General features: G+C 40.5%; 1 protein-coding gene across 1 annotated transcript in view; it reads right to left on the reverse strand.

Annotated features, from left to right (window-relative positions):
• Positions 1-20,737, reverse strand: part of ankfn1 (ankyrin repeat and fibronectin type III domain containing 1) — a 91,390-nt gene that overhangs the window by 23,426 nt on the left and 47,227 nt on the right. Inside the window, exons 9-13 of the mRNA XM_063003939.1 lie at positions 8,095-8,194; positions 7,850-7,982; positions 6,368-6,484; positions 5,823-6,038; positions 4,109-4,275 (exon numbers count right to left, since the gene is read on the reverse strand). Coding sequence (XP_062860009.1) covers positions 4,109-4,275; positions 5,823-6,038; positions 6,368-6,484; positions 7,850-7,982; positions 8,095-8,194 — 733 coding nt within the window. The remainder of the gene's footprint in view (positions 1-4,108; positions 4,276-5,822; positions 6,039-6,367; positions 6,485-7,849; positions 7,983-8,094; positions 8,195-20,737) is intronic.

Below are 20,737 nucleotides of genomic sequence, written 5' to 3' on the forward strand. Positions count from 1 at the left end.
CATGCTGGGGAAGCTTCACACAAGAATTATTTTTGCTTAAAAAAAAAAAAAAGAGCTATTCTAAGAAAAAAAAAAAGTTGTTTTCTAAGGCATCTCCTGTTGTCTAACGTGAATTACAAATATATTGTCTGGCCCTTTAAGAATGTTAAGTGTACTATAGGGCGCAGGGAGCGAGTGTGTAGGGAAGATGTTGGAATGACACGGTTTCCGGCTGAGCTTGTGTGACATTAAAAGTAAAACCCCGTTAAAGTAAACCCCTCGTTAACCCCCCACCCCCCCATGTTTGGACTTTATACATTATTTTATGTATATGTCGCCACAACATTAACATTTACATTAATATTTTATTTTACTGTATAGAACTCAGTTCTGTAATACAGGCAGAACTAATCGTTCATGTTACTGTGTAACTATTACAACATTTAATGCATTTTAATCAGCGTTCTTCTTCATGCACTTTATTATTATTTAACAGCTTTATTTGCTGTTTAATTGCTGTTTGCTCCTTGTTTACTGCAGAGTTAGTTCATGCAATTTAATAATGTTTGGTTGTTTATTGGCTGACAACAAGAAATACTATAATAGAAGATAAATAAATAAATGACGTGTCGGACGTCGGGCGATCGTCCAGTATAAACTAACACAACCACGTACAACATCCAGTACAGAAATCCCCATAATGTTTGTTTTTACAGATAGAGCAAATATCTGCACATCACATATACAAACACAAGAGTCAGAACAACAGGAGACGCACCGTTACGTTATTACTTTCTCAACACTTAATGTGAAGTAAATACGTGCATGTCAGCGCGTGCATGCGCTTGTGTTGGTTTTTGAAACGAATAACGACTCGTTTTCTTGTTTTTTAACTTTGGGATTTGAAGTGAAAAACGAATGAAGGTACACGGAGCTGGAACCTTTTATTTGGACTTGTTTTCGGCATTCTCTACAGAATACATTATTCTGCTGCTCATCTGACACTTTGAATTCGAACCATCTCCAAGTAATTACAAAATTAGTCATTATTTTTCTTTTTAGTAAACAGCTCCTCTTCGATAGCTCCTGTCATGTCTTTATCCGTCTCCATGCTATCGCTGCCTGCAGGAATTACTGTTGAAGCGGTGGGGAGGGGCGAGTTGTGTTCAGTGAGGGAGAGGGGCGGGGCAGGTGAACATGTGCAGAGACAAACTGGGAGAAGAGAAAGACGAACTGTCGGATCTAACTGGAATGCAACATTTATATCGATATATGCGATATTGTCTTATCTTATATCGCGTATGAAAATATATCGATATTTTTAAAATATCGATATATCGCCCAGCCCTAACGACCATGCAGACCGAGTTGATGCAGTGTGCGGCGTATGGTCTGAGCACTGACAGGCTGACCTCCCACGTCTTCAACCTCTGCAGCAATGCTGGCAGCACTCATGTGTCTATTTTTTAAAGCCAACCTCTGGATATGACGCCGAACACGTGGACTCAACTTCTTTGGTCGACCCTGGCGAAGCCTGTTCCGAGTGGAACCTGTCCTGGAAAACCGCTGTATGACCTTGGCCACCATGCTGTAGCTCAGTTTCAGGGTGTTAGCAATCTTCTTATAGCCCAGGCCATCTTTGTGGAGAGCAACAATTCTATTTCTCACATCCTCAGAGAGTTCTTTGCCATGAGGTGCCATGTTGTATATCCAGTGGCCAGTATGAGAGAATTGTACCCAAAACACCAAAATTAACAGCCCTGCTCCCCATTTACACCTGGGACCTTGACACATGACACCAGGGAGGGACAACGACACATTTGGGCACAATTTGGACATGTTCACTGTGGGGTGTACTCACTTATGTTGCCAGCTATTTAGACATTAATGGCTGTGTGTTGAGTTATTTTCAGAAGACAGTAAATCTACACTGCTATACAAGCTGTACACTGACTACTCTAAGTTATATCCAAGTTTCATGTCTATAGTGTTGTCCCATGAAAAGATATAATGAAATATTTGCAGAAATGTGAGGGGCGTACTCACTTTTGTGATACACTGTATAAATAATGTACACTGTTAATCATTTATAAATCTAATCAGAAATCAAAGCTTAGTGGGCTTACTTTCAAAAGTAATAATATGTTAAACCTTCATATTAACTTTGTTCAAAATGAAGCTATATTGAAGAGACGTGTAATAAAAGGCTATTTTTACAATATACATACACAAAACTTATTTGTAAAAAAAAAAACAGCGCGTATCATGTTAAATTAGAAAAAACCTACGTTCCCTAATAATGTACTTACATTTAAAAAAAAGATAATAGGGAGATTTAGAACATATTTATATTTTGCTTGTAATGTGGTGCTATTGACTAATTGGGCATCTACACAAACATGATTGGCTATGTCTAAGGGGGATCACCTGAAGCCATGTGATGGATTGGTTCCACAAACAGTGTATACCTGCCTGGCGTTCAGTGTTTCCCTGACCAGGATAAAGCAGCTGGTGAAAATGAAATGAAAATGAAAACAACATAATGACATGTGGCCCACCACTGCTGAGATCTCAATTCTGCTATCAGCCCACAGAATGCCTACATAGACATTAAAGGCTAGGTCTGAGGGTGGAAGGGCCAAAGGGAGTCCTCAGTACTGATACGGCCTACTGGAGATCAGTGTGTGATTCTCTGTATTGGATACTGTTCTCTGTGTAAACCAGATTCGGGCAGGTAAAAAGAAGCATTTGGTTATTACACGTGTCGAAAGGGGCGTGTGTTATTAATGACACTCCACAGCTGGGGTCTCCAGCGATGATCAGTGATATATCTGAGTAATTGGATACAATTAGAATTGGAGATAAAGGGGCATTTAGCAGACACTTGGACTTACAGTACTGCGACAGTTTACTGTCTAAGCAATTGAGCGACTCAACAGTGAGTCCCTCAATTGCCTTGCCTTATGCCTAGTTCACACTACACGATTTTTGCCCTGATTTTCGCTCGCCAATAGATCACCGCTAGATGTGGCAGCTCGGAAGCAACTCAGTGATCGAGAGCCGTTTTTTGAGCCCCTAGCAAACGCCATGTGTGAACTGTTAAACGAGTGGCTCGACGAGTGCTCGCAGACTCAAGAAGAATATCTAGCATGATAAATATCTGGACCAGTCGTGAGCTTTACAGTATTTGTGTCATCCATGCCAAACCATAACACCAACGCTGCAAAAAATATTTAACCTCTAACTCTTTGCAGAACAGACAAATCCCTGCTGGTCACGTAGTCCAATCCACTCGGATTAATTTCTTTTTCCTACTTGCTTTTATGCTGCACCATCAGCGCACCAACAACTCAGATTGTTTGCTTCTTGCTGATGTGCATTTTTGGACATGGTATCATTAAACCCCTCGTCACTTCTCGTGTGTGTTTTCATGACAAAACGTAGTTTGGGAGTCCAGACAGACTCATCTGTGATTCCTCCCGATGGTAGATTGTGTAGTGTGTGACCCCCTATCGCTGATCAGTCATGTAGTGTAAAAACGACTTAAAAGACTCCTGATTGCAAGAGATCCAGTTGTGCAGAGTGAACTGTACAGTGATCTGACAGCTCCAAAAATCGTGTAGTGTGAACTTGGCATTAACCACAAGGCTATAACTGCTCTCAAAATATGATTTATTTTGAAAAATGTAATGGCATTATATATTTCTATATTTCTCACCTGTAGCTGTCAGTGCTGGCACAATGAAGTAGGGGATAAGTACTTAAACTAATTTTGTTTAGTAAGCACATTTTTCTTTTTTGTCTGGCGGTGTCATTAGACCTAATTTACCGAGGTATGTGCCCCAGTAAAATGTCCCTGCACCCTAATAAAACCAGAGAAATAAAAAGTCAATAAGAAAACCATAAAGTTTTTAGTTTTTCTCTGGATTGCTGAGCAAAACTACAGGACGTGTTATTGAAGTTCACTACAGGCACTAGATTTCCCATTATGGTTTTCAGATTTTCCAACAGCGCTCATTCACCCATGTGACATTTAAATTAATGAGGCAAAAAATCATATCAAATGAAAACATTTGCAGATTTAAGTGTAGTATAACTTGATATTTTAAATATAAAATATTTCACTTACCTGGAGACATTCCAGTTGTCTCGTATTTTGGCATGGCAGAGCATGCTGGGTGTACGTTGAGGAACCAGCACCTTGATCTGATCCACAGAGCTGCTGAGCTTCAGGTAGCCCAGATACAAACCAGGAGCGAGACGGTGCTGACTGCGCCGCTGATACGCCAAGATGTCCTACACACAGCATACAATTTCATCCCACTCACTTACTGTATGTACTTCCATAAACAGGAATTAGTTTAACTACACAATTGTTATTCTGAGCTCATATTAGTTAAACCAAACTGAAGAGACATACGTACATGATGCAACACTAAGAAATAATGGGGCAGGAATTCATTACATCAAAAAAAGAAATTTAATGAAAACATACTTAAGTTCAAATTACATGCCACAGCTTCTGTGCAAAAATGATCATTTTTAACAGTCTTATGCAAAAGTTAGCACTAAAAAGATTATGTTGCATTAGTTTGATCAAAATAAAATTGACCAGTAAATCGGCAAAACATTATTTTTGACCAGGGCTGTCCAACCCCAGTTGTTCCATGTAATACTGGACCCACCGCAACACAGCATAAATACAACCGTTAATAAAGATGAATGACTGGCTGATTAATTTTTGAGTCTCTCTCTTTCAAAAATATACGCTAATATGCTGTTTTAAATAAGAAAACTAGCATGCCTGTTCTGTGGGTATGCTTTCATTAATGCTTTGTTAGAGTGCTTTTATATTAAGAGTATCTTATGTAAAATAATGGGATTGTTTTTGACACACTGAAAATAACACAAATATAATATAAAAACACAAATGCAATTAAAAAAATACAACAAAACCTGCACTTTACCTTAACTGCTTTATTGTTTTCTTATGCTTCTTAATTAGAAGAGAGAACTTATAAGCAGTAATGATTAAGAGAGGTTTAGTGTTTCTATGTCGCTCTTTTAATACATTAGGTTACATTATTTTTTTAATGTTTTTATATGATATATATATATATATTTTAATGATAAGCGTTTTAGACTCTCTCTGAAAAGTTGATTCTTATAATTTCTCAGCACCCAAGCTGCAACACAAGTTTAAAAGTAAAATGGGAGAAACACAGCTGGACACAGATACATGTGAAGCTTTTAGTGTAAATTTGACGATTATTCCACGCAAATGATGATTTGAACAAAGCAGCAGTAGCACACACTTTGAGAGTTTAAGGGAAACGTTAAGTCTAGGGGGAACAAATTTCTTGAGGAAGGACGTCGAGTTTCAAAGATTTTGAGTTTAGGGGACGTTGAGTTACAAGGTACCACTGTATACATTTTTATGACTTCATATCTGCTTTTTAAATCTGCCTTTGTCAATGCTCTGTCTCTTTTACACATTTATTAATATGAGCACACTGTGTTCCAGTTTAGTCTTGTCTGCATCCTGACTGGTTGATAGTATAACAATAAATAGATGTATTAATTTTTTTTAACAATTGTCCAACATGAAAACATTAATTTAGCAAACTTAGTGAAAATTATTACGCATTCTGAAACAGAATTAAGTCTTTCTGCATACTGTTTGACTCACTACAGTACTGTCCTACTCCTTCCTGCATGGTCTGTGTGACAGCCTGCTCTATAATATCTGAACTCACTTTCCTTTACAAAATGAACTATTGTAATTTATCATGTTCTATCATGATAATTCCAAAACACAGCAAGTGAACAAAGTAAAGTTCTACCTGTATAGTGATGAGTAGAATGTCCAGGGCGTAGGGCTCCTCTGGAGTAGACAGAGACTTCCTCTGGCTCTGCAATTTGGATACCTGCATCCACTTCCCATTGAAGAAAGAGTAGAAGCTCTCCATCTCCCTCACCGTCACTAGCAGCACGTTGCCATGCCGGTCCTTAATGGGCTCATAATGGACCCGGCCCAAATTGTGTGTGCCCAAAAGGTTCTGTGTGGACAAACAGATGCACAGCTGTTATCAGGAAACGATGCTCTTTGGAATATTGCAACAGTACTTGAACAGTCCACTTCTGTTCAGTGCTAATAACAGTGCAGTACTAGTGGGCTCTTAATCATAAGTGGCTCCAAAAACAAATAGCTCAAGCTGTTGGGAGAAGCAACTATAACTGCTCGATTTTCCTATCAATCTGCACATCCGCCTACGTGTTTACACTGACCGAAAATGCATCAAGTTTCTTCTTGTGAATGATCAGATTCAATTCTATTAGTGCATTAGGCTAAACACATCCTGGACAGACTACGTGAGAGTCAAAAGACCTGCAGATGGCCGGCGGCTGCCAGCATCTTCTGCCTGGACTGCAGCGTAGATGAGGAGGAGGTGGAAATAGACATGCTCTGCCTTAGCCATCGAACATCCTCCCACATACACGAAAGCTGCAAAACATATGCAAAAACCTGCTTATTTACAAACACAGACATGTCCATTAAATTATAAAAACACTGCTATACTTATTATCTTGGTCTACTTACTTAGACCTTAATAAATGTGCAAATATGATAAACTAAGGAATAAAAATAGAAAAGAATGAGTTTACTCCTGGGTATTGGTCGACTATCAGATATTTATTAGACCTGGATTTAAAAATGTTTATTCTGATCTTCCAGTGCAAAGAACTTCATGGGCTTCACTAATTGTGCTTCACTAACATATTTACTCTTCATATTTATCAGTCAATTATTTTACCCCGGAGAAAAGTTATCAGCAATCTTTGATTGTTTGGAAATTGCCACCAACCAACCTGAACCAATATCATTGAGTTTTTGTTTTGTTCTGATAAGGTGCGAAATTAAAAGGACTAATTTGTGAATGCAGATTAATTGTTTGTTTTCTTACTTTGTGTGTGTAGCAGATTAGATAAAGATACTGTGCAAACTTTAATACAAGCTAATAAAAATGTTAATGACATTTGTTTCATAAATGTGCTTTTTTTTAATATATATTTTATTTATGCATTTTCTCCCCTTTTTCTCCCTTTTTAGCGCGTCCAATTGCCAGGTTGCGTCACGCTTCCTCTCCACCAATGCCAATCCCCGCTCTGATTGAGGAGAACGAAGCTAATCCATGCCCCCACGACACGTGGGCAGCATGCCGTATGCATCTTATCACCTACACTTTGACGAGTGCAATGCAGCATAGCGTTGTGTACAGAGAGACACACCCTAAGAGCACTCTTTTCTCATTTCTGTGCAGGCACCACCAATCAGCCAGCAGAGGTCGTAATTGCACCAGTCATGGGAGAGAGACCCTATCCGGCTTTGTCCCGCCCATCTGAACAACAGGCCAATCGTTGTTCATGTGGCCGCTCAGCTTTTACTGCTGGGCCACCTGAGTGGCCATAAATGTGCTTTTTAATAACCAAGGGAAATTCTAATTAGTCTAACAGCAAACAGGCAACAACTAAATATCTACTGGGAATTTTGAAAGATTTAGTTTTCTGTTTTGCTCTCTCTTATAGTGGTTTTAATAGTTTTAATGTTACAAATGGTTTAAGTAAATATATTATAAACTAGCCACCAATCAGGAAGCAGTGAGGACTGGTACATGCCTCCATAAATAAAAGAGATTATCCAATAATGTGGGTCATTATGATGGACTCCAAATAAAATAAACCTTTATTATTTAAACAAACATTCATGTCAATTTGCTATAATCTACAGCTACAAGCATGCTATTACTCAACTACAGTCATTCTGCTCCATCCATTAGCGAGCAGTGGTCAGCTGGAGTGTTTGGCATACCTTGGTAAACCACAGAAAGTCCTGCATGAGGGAATTGCTGTAGGAGTCCTCCACCTCCACGATGGGTAACTGATCCTCATTAGTTACCAGCAGACAGTCCTTATGATAAAACACTGCGGCTATGTAGATCCCTCTAAAGCCCGGGAGAGAGTGCACACTTAAAGCATGAAGGATTACCCAGAAAGACGGCAGGAAGTAACACGTGCCACCGTAGGTGCAGAGTTGAGCATATTAAGTATACTGACCTTTTGAGAGATTTGACAAATTTAGTGGAGGAATGAAAGAGATGTTTTAGACTTCTTGAGACTGACTGCTTGCGACTGGGGTTCTGCAGCTTTGATGGGTCTACAGAGTAAAGGTTACCAAGGTTACCTCTTGATATAAAATCATAAAAACACAATCTGAGATTTAGGTAGTCCAGATACAAACCAGGAGCAAGACTGTGCTGACTGCATCGCTGATACGTCCTACACACTTACTTACTATATGGACTTTCATAAACATATATATATACACATACATACATACATAAATACATACACACCTTCTTGTTTCTACACTCACTGTCCATTTTATCAGCTCCACTTACCATATAGAAGCACTTTGTAGTTCTACAACTACTGACTGTAGTCCATCTGTTTCTCAACATACATTTGTAACCTGCTTTCACACTGTTCTTCAATGGTCAGGACCCCCACAGTACCACCACAGAGCAGGTGGTGGATCATTCTCAGCACTGCATTGACAATGACATGGTGGTGGTGTTAGTGTGTGTTGTGGTGGTATAAGTGGATCAGACACAGCAGCGCTGCTGGAGTTTTCATATACTGTGTACACTCACTGTTCACTCTATTAGAAACTCCTACCTAGTTGGTTCACCTTGTAGATGTAAAGTCAGAGACGGTCACTCATCTATTGCTGCTGTTTGAGTTGGTCATCTTCTAGACCTTCATCAGTGGTCACAGGATGCTGCCCACAGGCCGCTGTTGGCTGGATATATTTTTAGTTAGTGGACTATTCTTAGTCCAGTAGTGACAGTTAGGTGTTTAAAAACTCCAGCAGCGCTGCTGTGTCTGATCCACTCATACCAGCACAACACACACCAACACACCTCCACCATGTCAGTGTCACTGCAGTGCTGAGAATGATCCACCACCTAAATAATACCTGATCTGTGGGGGTCCTGTGGGGGTCCTGACCGTTGAAGAACAGGGTGAAAGCAGGCTAAAAAAGTATGTAGATAAATAGATGGACTACAGTCAGTAATTATAGAACTACAAAGTGCTTCTACAGGGGTTGGACAATGAAACTGAAACACCTGGTTTCAGACCACAATCATTTATTAGTATGGTGTAGGGCCTCCTTTTGCGGCCAATACAGCGTCAATTCGTCTTGGAAATGACATATACAAGTCCTGCACAGTGGTCAGAGGGATTTTAAGCCATTCTTCTTGCAGGATAGTGGCCAGGTCACTACGTGATGCTGGTGGACGAAAACGTTTCCTGACTCGCTTCTCCAAAACACCCCAAAGTGGCTCAATAATATTTAGATCTGGTGACTGTGCAGGCCATGGGAGATGTTCAACTTCACTTTCATGTTCATCAAACCAATCTTTCACCAGTCTTGCTGTGTGTATTGGTGCATTGTCATCCTGATACACGGCACCGCCTTCAGGATACAATGTTTGAACCATTGGATGCACATGGTCCTCCAGAATGGTTCGGTAGTCCTTGGCAGTGACGCGCCCATCTAGCACAAGTATTGGGCCAAGGGAATGCCATGATATGGCAGCCCAAACCATCACTGATCCACCCCCATGCTTCACTCTGGGCATGCAACAGTCTGGGTGGTACGCTTCTTTGGGGCTTCTCCACACCGTAACTCTCCCGGATGTGGGGAAAACAGTAAAGGTGGACTCATCAGAGAACAATACATGTTTCACATTGTCCACAGCCCAAGATTTGCGCTCCTTGCACCATTGAAACCGACGTTTGGCATTGGCACGAGTGACCAAAGGTTTGGCTATAGCAGCCCGGCCGTGTATATTGACCCTGTGGAGCTCCCGACGGACAGTTCTGGTGGAAACAGGAGAGTTGAGGTGCACATTTAATTCTGCCGTGATTTGGGCAGCCGTGGTTTTATGTTTTTTGGATACAATCCGGGTTAGCACCCGAACATCCCTTTCAGACAGCTTCCTCTTGCGTCCACAGTTAATCCTGTTGGATGTGGTTTGTCCTTCTTGGTGGTATGCTGACATTACCCTGGATACCGTGGCTCTTGATACATCACAAAGACTTGCTGTCTTGGTCACAGATGCGCCAGCAAGACGTGCACCAACAATTTGTCCTCTTTTGAACTCTGGTATGTCACCCATAATGTTGTGTGCATTGCAATATTTTGAGCAAAACTGTGCTCTTACCCTGCTAATTGAACCTTCACACTCTGCTCTTACTGGTGCAATGTGCAATTAATGAAGATTGGCCACCAGACTGGTCCAATTTAGCCATGAAACCTCCAACACTAAAATGACAGGTGTTTCAGTTTCATTGTCCAACCCCTGTATATGGTAAGTGGAGCTGATAAAAGAGACAGTGAGTGTAGAAACCAGGAGGTGGTTTTAATGTTGTGGCTGATCGGTGTATACATATATACGTATATATATATATACACACACACACACAAATACATACACGACTGGGGCGGGGTTCTGCAGCTTTGTGTCTACAGAGCAAAGGTTACCAAGGTTACCTCTTACATACTCACATAAAAACATTACACAAGAAAAACACAATCTGAACGATAATCCCAAGCAACAGGGACCTCCACTGTTATAAAGATGTGCACAGAATAAAGGTTTAATGACAAATTAGTTGATTCTGGATTGAAGCTGTATATGGTAGGATGGTGATGTCCACAGTCACAGCAGGAACAGCTGCTGGAACATAAATTTGTATGTATTTATGGAAATCAGAGCTCGATCCTCATCTAGAGGATTTTGCAGGTTCTTCCTGCTAAAAACAAGCAGAAGGTGGACTGCCTACACCATATTGTCCACTGATTTAAGTGAGTGCGCGAGTGAATAAATGTGTGTGTGTGTTGCCTGAAAGAATGTCTGTGTCGGGTGTATTCCTGCTTTGCACTCAGCGTTTCAGTGTGGCGCCAGAACCCACCATGACGTTGACCATGATGATACTGATGTGTATTCTAAATGTATTCTAAATATGTTATGCGACCAAATACGTTTACGACAGTGCATTTAGTGTTCAGTCATAAACACAAGTATTCATTCTGCCCAGCCCGGCACATTCCGTCCTTCACTAACTATGTAACATAGAGGTGATTAACATTCATAAGGGGAAAAAGGAGGTAAATGGAAAAGGGGGGTATATATATATGGGGAGGTAAATGGGGGGATGATGTGCAATAACATACAGGTGCATGAGTTTCATTACTTACATAATATTACATAACATTCAATCTGTGTATTTAATGATGGAATTGATTCTGACTGCATTAAAGTGTCTTTTTTCCTTTTTTTAAAACAAGCCCCAGCTGAAAGATGAAGGCTGAGAGGAGCAATAATAGGAAAGTCCTTTTGGACCATTACTCTGCTGTCTTCAAGCAGAAAGAGAAAACTCTAATCTGTTTTTACAAACCCAGGTCAAAGGCTTGCTGTTTTTGGCCCCCATTAAATTTAACAGTCAAAATAAACCGACTATGACAGCACGAGGTGTGCGTGTGTTTTATAAGGAAACAGAAACTGGTGAAACTGAGCCGGATCATGTGTGAGTGCGCCTCGGGGCTGCTAAAATGAGAGGGTCGGAAGGGTCATGCCACCGACAGAAGTATTATCTACAACTTTTTTTGAGCTGCGTATCTCCTGCTTGAAATGCAGCCCTATCAGTGCGCCTTTCGGCGATGCCTATCTTCAGACGAGCCTGTTTTCATGAAATTAAGCGTCACGTAATTGCCGCCGTGTAAACAGTGTGGTAGACGGTACAATCCGTAAGGCTGAAAAGCTGTTTACAGAATGCAAGTGGCCGTCAGAAAGACCCAGTCACTAGACTAATCACACTAGCACTAGTCTCTCTGTCTCCATAGGAGGGGGAAGACAAGGGGGGAACTTTCCATTCAAAAACCGCTATCAGCCAGTCTATGGACTCATGTGTCTTACGAGTCCCAAAAGACCTCTGTTCTATTAACTTAATCACTGGTAGCAGTATAACGTTAACAGTATGTGCTTACAAAATGGCAAATGCTCATCGGTTAGGTTATTTCTAAGCTGGCCGACTGAAAAGTACAAATGTACATAGAGAATTCAGAATGTAATATAAATAATCGTTTAAAAATAATTAATTAAAGATTGTTTGCATAGTGAGAAGTAAAAACTAAAATTAAACACATGGTTATTAAACGCAGACATAAGGCTACACATAAGCATTGCTTGTACAGTGTCATGTGAATTGCAAGGTGGGGTGTGGGTTTCCTAAAACCAATATAAGTACTTTATGTCATATTGTTTGCATTTATTTAAGCAGGTCACTAGTTTGAATTCTGAGACTTAATTTAAGCAAAACTACCACAGCAATATAGCTCCTTCACACTGGGCTTTTTTACAACCGCTCTATGTAGCATTTTATTTAACATGACGTATTACATATGCAAATAAATGTAGTTTTCCTTTTTTCATTTGCTTTGTGAATTAATCAACTATACATCTTATCTCATGCAGTCGCCTATTGATATTTAGGACTACTGACAAAGTAGAATATACACATATAATACCTTAGGAACAAACTATTCAAATAATTATGCTATTATATATATATATTTTTCCTTCCTTTTATCCGATATTAACGTGTCCAATTTATACCCAATTGCGTTATGCTTCCTCTCTACTGGAGCTGACCCCCGTCCCAATTGAGAAGAGCAAGACTGACACACGGCCCCTCTGACACGTGCGCAATAGCCAACTGCATATTTTCACCCACACGAGTTCATATGCCGATCAGCTTTGTGCATGGAGAGCCACACTCTGATCAACGCATTATTCCTCGACTGTGCAAACGCCATCAACCAGCTAGCAGAGGTCGCAATTCGCTCGGTTATGAGAAGTCCCTGGTCGGCTTGCCTTACCGTATGAACAGCCAACTGTTCGAATGGCAGAGCTGAGATTCAATACGATGTATTCGAATCCCAGCTCTGGTGTGCTAGTGTGTTTTTCCGCTGCAACACCTGAGCAGGGTTAAATAAATCTTTCTATCAATCAACCACACTTTAGGCACTGCTTCGATTATCCATTAAGTCCACTCTATGACCATCATTTCTCTTGTTTTACACAATGACAATTTGCTTAGCAACAACAGTCTGGGTATTGTGGTCTTTATTTCAGACGCTAAGAAAAAGAAAAAAACGTTTTTGCAACAAACAGGGTAGTAAAAGTTACTGCAAGTACCTCTTATTTTTCATGCAATATCATGAAACACATTTTATGATCTACGAAACACATTGTGCACTATATAAACAATGGAAAAGGCTCAAGCCTTTTACCAAAACTTACAAATTTACCAAAATTTTAAAAAGAAAACCTCTTGTAACTGTGTGATGAGATTACATCACATGCAATGCATTACTTTCTCATCTAATTCAATTTCCTTGAAGTTGTATTTGTGTAACAAATACATAAATAGCTAATATCTCTATGAGGTCTGTCAGTATGGTAAAGACTGTACACAGAGCAAATTAAAATGTACTAACAATAACTCAAAGCTTAGTTTAAAAATATAAAGCTACAGTTACACTGTCTAGACTAAACAAGAAAACCCCTGTGACACTAAATGTCTCTCTGTCTTAGTTGCAGGACTATGTGGCTGTGACTGGAAGTATTGTTTATAGATCAACCATACACAGGGGGTCGACTCAATAGTACCTCTATTAAGGAGTTGCAATTAACTTGTTAAAGAACTGGAATTGTAGCATCATGTACTGGGGATGCTTTTCAGTTGCATAGACTGACAGACAAGTCAGTATTGATGGGAAAATGTGGTTAAATTGGTAAGATGGTAAGGATATAGGGATAATCTAGAGCAGATGGAATACCTTTATTTGTCATATATACCTATACACATCTATAGTACAATAAAAATGATTTGCATATCGAGCACAGATGCAGCCACCTCGAGAGTGTCGAGATCCTTGCTCACTGATGTTAGGATTCAAACACACAACTCTCTAGTTGGTAACCCAGAGCTCTACCAACTAGGCTACCACCGTCCCAACAAATGTATGCTTGTGAGTGGCCTTGATCTTGACTGAAGAGTAAAAATCTTGACATTTCGATACACCACTGCTCCTAAAGCTAATGTCACAAGTTAAAAAAAATGTGAAAAAATTATATTTATTTCATTATTAGGATTTTAACGTCATGTTTTACACACTGGTTACATTCATGACAGAAATGGTAATTACTCATTACACAAGATTCATCAGTTCACAAGTTTAATGTCGAACACAGTCATGGACAATTTTGTATCTCCAATTCACCTCACTTGCATGTCTTTGGACTGTGGGAGGAAGCCAGAGCTCCTGGAGGAAACCCATGCAGACACAGGGAGAACATGCAAACTCCACACTTTTTTCCTGGCGCGTCCAATCGCCCGATTGTGTCATGCTTCCTCTCCACCGATGCCGATCCCTGCTCTGATTGAGGAGAATGAAGCTAACCCACGCCCCCTCTGACACATGGGCAGCAGCCGTATGCATTTTTGTCACCTACACTTTGACGAGTGCAATGCGGATCAGCACTGCGTACGGAGAGACACACCCTGACAGCACTCTTTTCCCGTCTCTGTGCAGGCGCCATCAATCAGCCAGCAGAGGTCGTAATTGCATTAGTTATGAGAGAGTCCCTGTCCGGCTTTAATATCCCACCCCATCTGAACAACAGGCCAACCGTTGTTCATGTGGCTGCTCAGCCTAGCCGGCAGGCAGAGCTGAGACACGATATGATGTATTCGAGATTCGAGGTTGTGTTTTTTTTGCCTTTTTGATAGAATAGAATAATGCCAGGCCATGACAATGATGGGGATGAGTAATTTGTAAATATTACATATCATCCTGGAACTTGGAGGGAAAGCATATCTGACAGGCGTCCTGTCCCGTGTGTGAGCAAGTTGGCGTAAATTAGCGAAGTGGCAGCTCTCAGTAAGCGTGGCTACTGCCGCCGCTGATAACTCAGCCTCTGAATTTGTATTTCTAGTTTCTGGAGGTTAACTGTTTTTGACAAGTGGATTATACGACATGAGTGCGTTGGCCTCCTGCGCCGCCAAACTGTCACCCCAAATAAATACAGAAATGCTTTTTCATTTATGAAAATAAAAAATGGATCACCTTTGATTAATGACTTGGCAATCCGTCTGTCTGCTGCATGCATGAGCGTGACCGTGAAATGAGTTGAGCCGCAAGATTGGGAGTGTGTATGTCAGAGCGATGCAGGGAGCCGGGAGCATTGGTGGTGTGTCACCGTTTTCTTAATAATTTTATTATGTTTAGTTTGAAAATAGGCTTTTCGAGGTACGAGAAGCCTACGAGCTCATCTAATGATTGGAGCAAGACTTTCCAGACGCGGGCTCGCGCTAGCCGGACCGAGACTGGAGCTGACGAGGTGTGTGTGTGTGTCTGAGTGTGTGTGTGTGGGTGTCACTGTGTCTCTTGCTGGAACACTAAGCGCTGTGTGTAGCGCACACACACACACCCCTCGTTCTGTGAGCACCCTCTCAGCTCCACATATACACATCATAAATTAAGATAACCTCCCCTTAAATGAGCAGCCTTTTTTGCCCTGGTTTTTATAGTGGTGGCATTGTACCAGCACTGATTAATTTTGCAGATTTATTTTCAAACACCATCTCTCCAAAAATAAACTGGGCAAATACGGCACCCCTGCCAGCACGTGTGCTTGTGCCTTGCGAGAACAGAACACACACACACACACAAGCCGAGACACAAACATGCAAAACGTGAGAGTGTACTATGTCTCAATCGCTTGAATCGTAGCGCTTTAAAAGCTTAATTCTTTTAAAGCATGGACATAGTGGGAGGTGATTTTCTGTTTTTCTGCTTTTTGGTGCAAATCCTTAAACATCAGGAATTGCGAGAGGGGAAAAACACTTACCATAAACAACTCTCAAACAGACTTTTCCTTCTAGAATCAATTATCCAGTATAACGTTGTTCGAGACGCTGGCAGCCAAACCCCCCTGACATCATTGACTCATGTGTTGACTCATAAACAGATGAGTGATGCTGATTTTTTTTCTCTCTTGCTCTCCCCCTGCCACTGGCGGCCCACATAGCTCCCTAATGAAGCTGGTGTTTGTGAGCTCTGAGCTACTGTCAGCACACCGAACAACACTCCTCTATGCCCCTCTCGTCGACTTCTGGATTAGGGAATGGGCGACGGGCCAAGGTTGGCACTGCGCTCTACACATATAGAGCGTAACATCCAGCCTCCCTAATCTGGCTAGGTGTTTGCTATATGATTTACAAAGCTACAGTATGCACGCAATGCGCTCGACCCATAAATGCGCAGGATCCAAAATGTATTAAAAGATTATTTATGTACACGCTCCCCCAAAACACGGCTCCTTACTCCTGGCAGGTCCAGACGAGGCTGAGAGGGTGCATTCACGCTCCTCTGGATGCCTATAGTGGATAGTAAAAACATTTCTACTACGCTTCATTTCTCCCCTTTAATACTGAATTAATCTAGTGGAAGAAGTGCAGGCTTATACAAAAACAAGATGGGAAGGAAAAAAATAGCGCTGGCAATAGACTGAGAACGTCGGGAGAGCCTTATAAGGGCTTTTAAGATGAGACGAAAACAATAAAAAGAAGAAAAAGGAGCTGAAACCGAAGAAGCCGAGTGAAAAAAACACAGTTGATGAGCATGAGGTCATGGCTGTGTAAACCATCTGAGCTCTTCGTACTGATGTCACTGTTCCTATATCTGCAGATTAATGAGAATACAACAGGAAAATCATGTGACTTTACAATCACAACTTTCTAGAACAGTGTGGGAAACTGGGATGGTAAGGAAAACTACAGTCAGCAGACAGACACAGCCAGCACCCACTGGCATATTTTTTTCCAAAATGCAAAGCTGCAAAACAGGTTAAGCCATGCACTGTAAGGGCAAGACGGACAGGGACACCCCTTCTAATTTTAGAATGCATGTTTTTCAGCCACAACAATTGCTAACAGGTGTTAAATCACAATTACATTCTTTCAGCATTGCACAAACAATTTAGGGAAGGCACTTTCCAGTTGCAGTATGACTGTCCCCATTGTGCACCAAGCAACGTCTACAAAGACATGAAGAAAAGCTTAAAGAAACTCCAGTGGCCTGCACAAAGTGCTGACCTCAGCCACCTGAACAGCTTAGAAATCAACTGGACATCAGTGTCCAGTCACAAAAATGCTTTTTTTTTTATTTTATTTTTTATTTATGCATTTTCTTCCATTTTTCTCCCAATTTAGCCTAGTCAATTTGTCTTCCATTGCTGGGGATCCCTGATTGCATTAGAGGAAGGTATATTTCCTGCTCACGCCTCCTCCGACCCATGCGCAGTCCTCAGCGGACCCTTTTTTTTTTTTGCCCATGCACTCTGCACAGGTGCCTCTATCTTCTAATTAGGGTCCTTGCACAGCGTTTGAAGAGCCCACCCACATTGTCCGCTCATCCCGCCTCCTAGCAGACACGGTAGTTAATTGGTGTCTGCTGCAGGCACTGCCAATTATGCTCGCTAGATGGCGCCCAGCCGACCAGAAGCAACGCCGAGTTTCAAAACAAGGTATTCAGAATCTCGGGGCTGGTGTGCTAGTGGAATATCCGGCTGCGCCTACGAAATGCTTTTTTGACTGAATGGGCACAAATTTACACACACAATGATCACATAAAGGTCAGTCTATATTAATACCATTTGTTTTTGAAAGGAGATGTCCAACAAGCTTATGGTCAGGTGTCCAAACACCTGTAATATTTAAAGCCGTAGCCTAGTGGTTAGCCTAGACTAGTAATCCAAAGGTCGCTGGTTCAAGTCCCACCACTGCTAGGTTGCTGCTGTTGGGCCCTTGAGCAAGGCCCTTAACCCCCAGTTGCTCATACTGTAATGTAAGTCGCTTTGGATAAAGGCATCTGCTAAATGCTGAAAATGTAAATGTAAATGTATACACATAATGTGTTTTGTCTTTGCACTTAAAGATTTGATGAAGTAGTATGTACAAAACAAAACCCATTTTCAGAAAAGTTTGGACATTTTGTAAAATCTGTGATCCCATATTTATCTGATATTTAATGTATTGGCTCACCAACTTAATTGTGTCTTGTAAATATAAACAAAGTTTAAATTTAAAGCCTGCAACATACTCAAAAAAATTGGGACAGGACAAAAAAAGTAAAGATTACAAGATGTTCAAGGAACACAGTTTTAAAACGTTCCACAATACGCATGTATCAGGTAAGGATATCATGAGTATAAAAGAAATCACCTTAAGCTTTTTGCAAACAGAAATGAGTCATGGCTCACTGCTTTGTGCCGAAGTTCGTGGGAGAAGTGTGAATAAATTCCAAAAGAACATTTTTCTATTTAAGACTGAGAAAGATTTTTCAATTTACTATACACAATACTGTAAACATGTGGCTTTATAGACACAGAGGATGTGTGCTTGATTGTTCTGCCTGCAGATAAGTCTAGTTGGAAATGTATGATGCAAAATCTCTCAACCTTGTAGATGTAAAGTCAGAGATGATGGCTCATCTATTGCTGCTCTTTGAGTTTGTCATGTTCTAGACCTTCATCAGTGGTCACAGGACGCTGCCCACAGGGCGCTGTTGGCTGGATATTTTTGTCAGTTTTGACAGTGAGGTGTTTAAAAACTCCATGAGTACTGCTGTGTCTTGTCTACTTATATCAGCACAACACACACTAACACACCACCACCATGTCAGTGTCACTGCAGTGCTGAGAATGATCCACCACCCAAATAATACCTGCTCTTGGGTGGTCCTGTGGGGGTCCTGACCATTGAAGAACAGGGTAAAAGGAGCTAACAAAGCATGCAGAGAAACAGATGGACTACAGTCAGTAATTGTAGAACTACAAAGTGCTTCTATATGGTAAGTGGAGCTGATAAAATGGACAGTGAGTATAGAAACAAGGAGGTGGTTTTAATGTTATGGCTGATCGGCATATATATATATATATATATATATATATATATATATATATATATATAATTATAATTATTATTACTGTATTGACTGTTTTTACTCTGTGCTGAAGCTGCTGTAACACTCGAAGCTCTTCCATGTGGATCAATACAGGAATCTTATCAAGCAAGGATGGGACAAAATCCATATCCTCAGTTCCCAAACAAAGTGGAATTAATAGGAAATAATATATCAAATTTCAATTTTGTTTACATTTAAAATAAACAATGGAGTTGGTTAGTTAAACCCTTTCTTTATTTCTTTATAGAACAAATTACAGATTCTTTTTTTTTATTGGATTTTACAAAACATCCTGACTTTTCTTTGTATTTTAAAGCATGAATGAAGATAAGCTTTAAAAAATATGTCAGAGGAAGAAATGTGGATGCAGTTTTGCAAACGGTGCAAAACTGGATAGATGTCAACTATTTCTATTTATATTGTTCAAAAAGTGCACTTAAAATGATTGTCAGTAAAAAAAAAACTTGAGTTAATTACTTCTTTATTTTTATCCATGTCAAAGTAACATTTACCTCAGTGTTAAATCAATAAATATATTTAATGTTTTGCCATTTTTAACAGATGCTCAGTTGTACCCCTACAACTGATTGGCAAGTAGGGATGTATGGCTGTGCCTCTTAACTGAGTGTCCCAGTACAGCAAGCAATACAGACCTGAGGCCAAAGGAGTTTTGTTTTGGTTGTATGCTTCGGGTCATTGTCAGGTCAAAAAGTAAACTGTCGCACCAGTGCTAAAAGAATTTTCCTTTATTTGTATTTGGCTGCATTCATCTGTCCCTCAACTCTTACAAGTCTACCTGTCAATGCTGCTGAAAAGCAACAAATAGCAGAGCTAAAATTCTCCCACTGCCATGTTTTACTATAGAGATGGTATTAGCCAGGTGATGTGCAATGCCTCTTTTTCAACAGACATAGTGCTGGCTGTTTTGCCCAAAGAGTCTCATTAGACCAGAGAATCTTTTTGCTCATGTTGCTTGTCAAAAAAGGCCTGATTTAGGAAGTGCTGCAGAGATGGTTGAAGACTGCAAGTCGAGACTGCTGTGTCAACAATGCAGCTCCTTGTAGATATGACGGGAACCTGGTGTGCTGCACCGAAAATGTCCAGAACTCGCTACGGACTTAACCACAGACTGGACTGAATAATTAAGAACTCCAATTGCTTGTTTATTCTTTTTGCTAGTTATAACTTTTAGTTTAAATTAATTTTGTGCATGTATACTTTGTGTAGGTCTAATTCATTTAACTTGTTCTTCAGGCCACCCAGGGAGGATGAGTCCCTGCTGAGTCTGATTCCTCTCAAGGTTTCTTCGTGTAATTTTAAGGGAGTTTTAGCTTGCCACCGTTGCCCTAGGCTTGCTTAACAGGGTTTTTTGTCTGTCGATCGTAGATGCTGTAAAGTTGCTTTGAGACGTCTATTGTAAAAAGCACTATAGAAATACATTTAACTTGACTTGAGATGGTTGTGTGGTTGCCAGGTTTATAAATCTCTGCACAGCTCTCTTTGGCAAAAGCCCTTCTGCCAAAATGCCAAATTTGGTGAGCTGGCCAAATGTAGGAAGGTTAATTGTGGTGCCTAGCTTCAGTAGCAAATATAATAAGG

Source organism: Trichomycterus rosablanca, chromosome 10 (assembly GCF_030014385.1).
Source record: "Trichomycterus rosablanca isolate fTriRos1 chromosome 10, fTriRos1.hap1, whole genome shotgun sequence".
Lineage (NCBI taxonomy): Eukaryota > Metazoa > Chordata > Actinopteri > Siluriformes > Trichomycteridae > Trichomycterus > Trichomycterus rosablanca.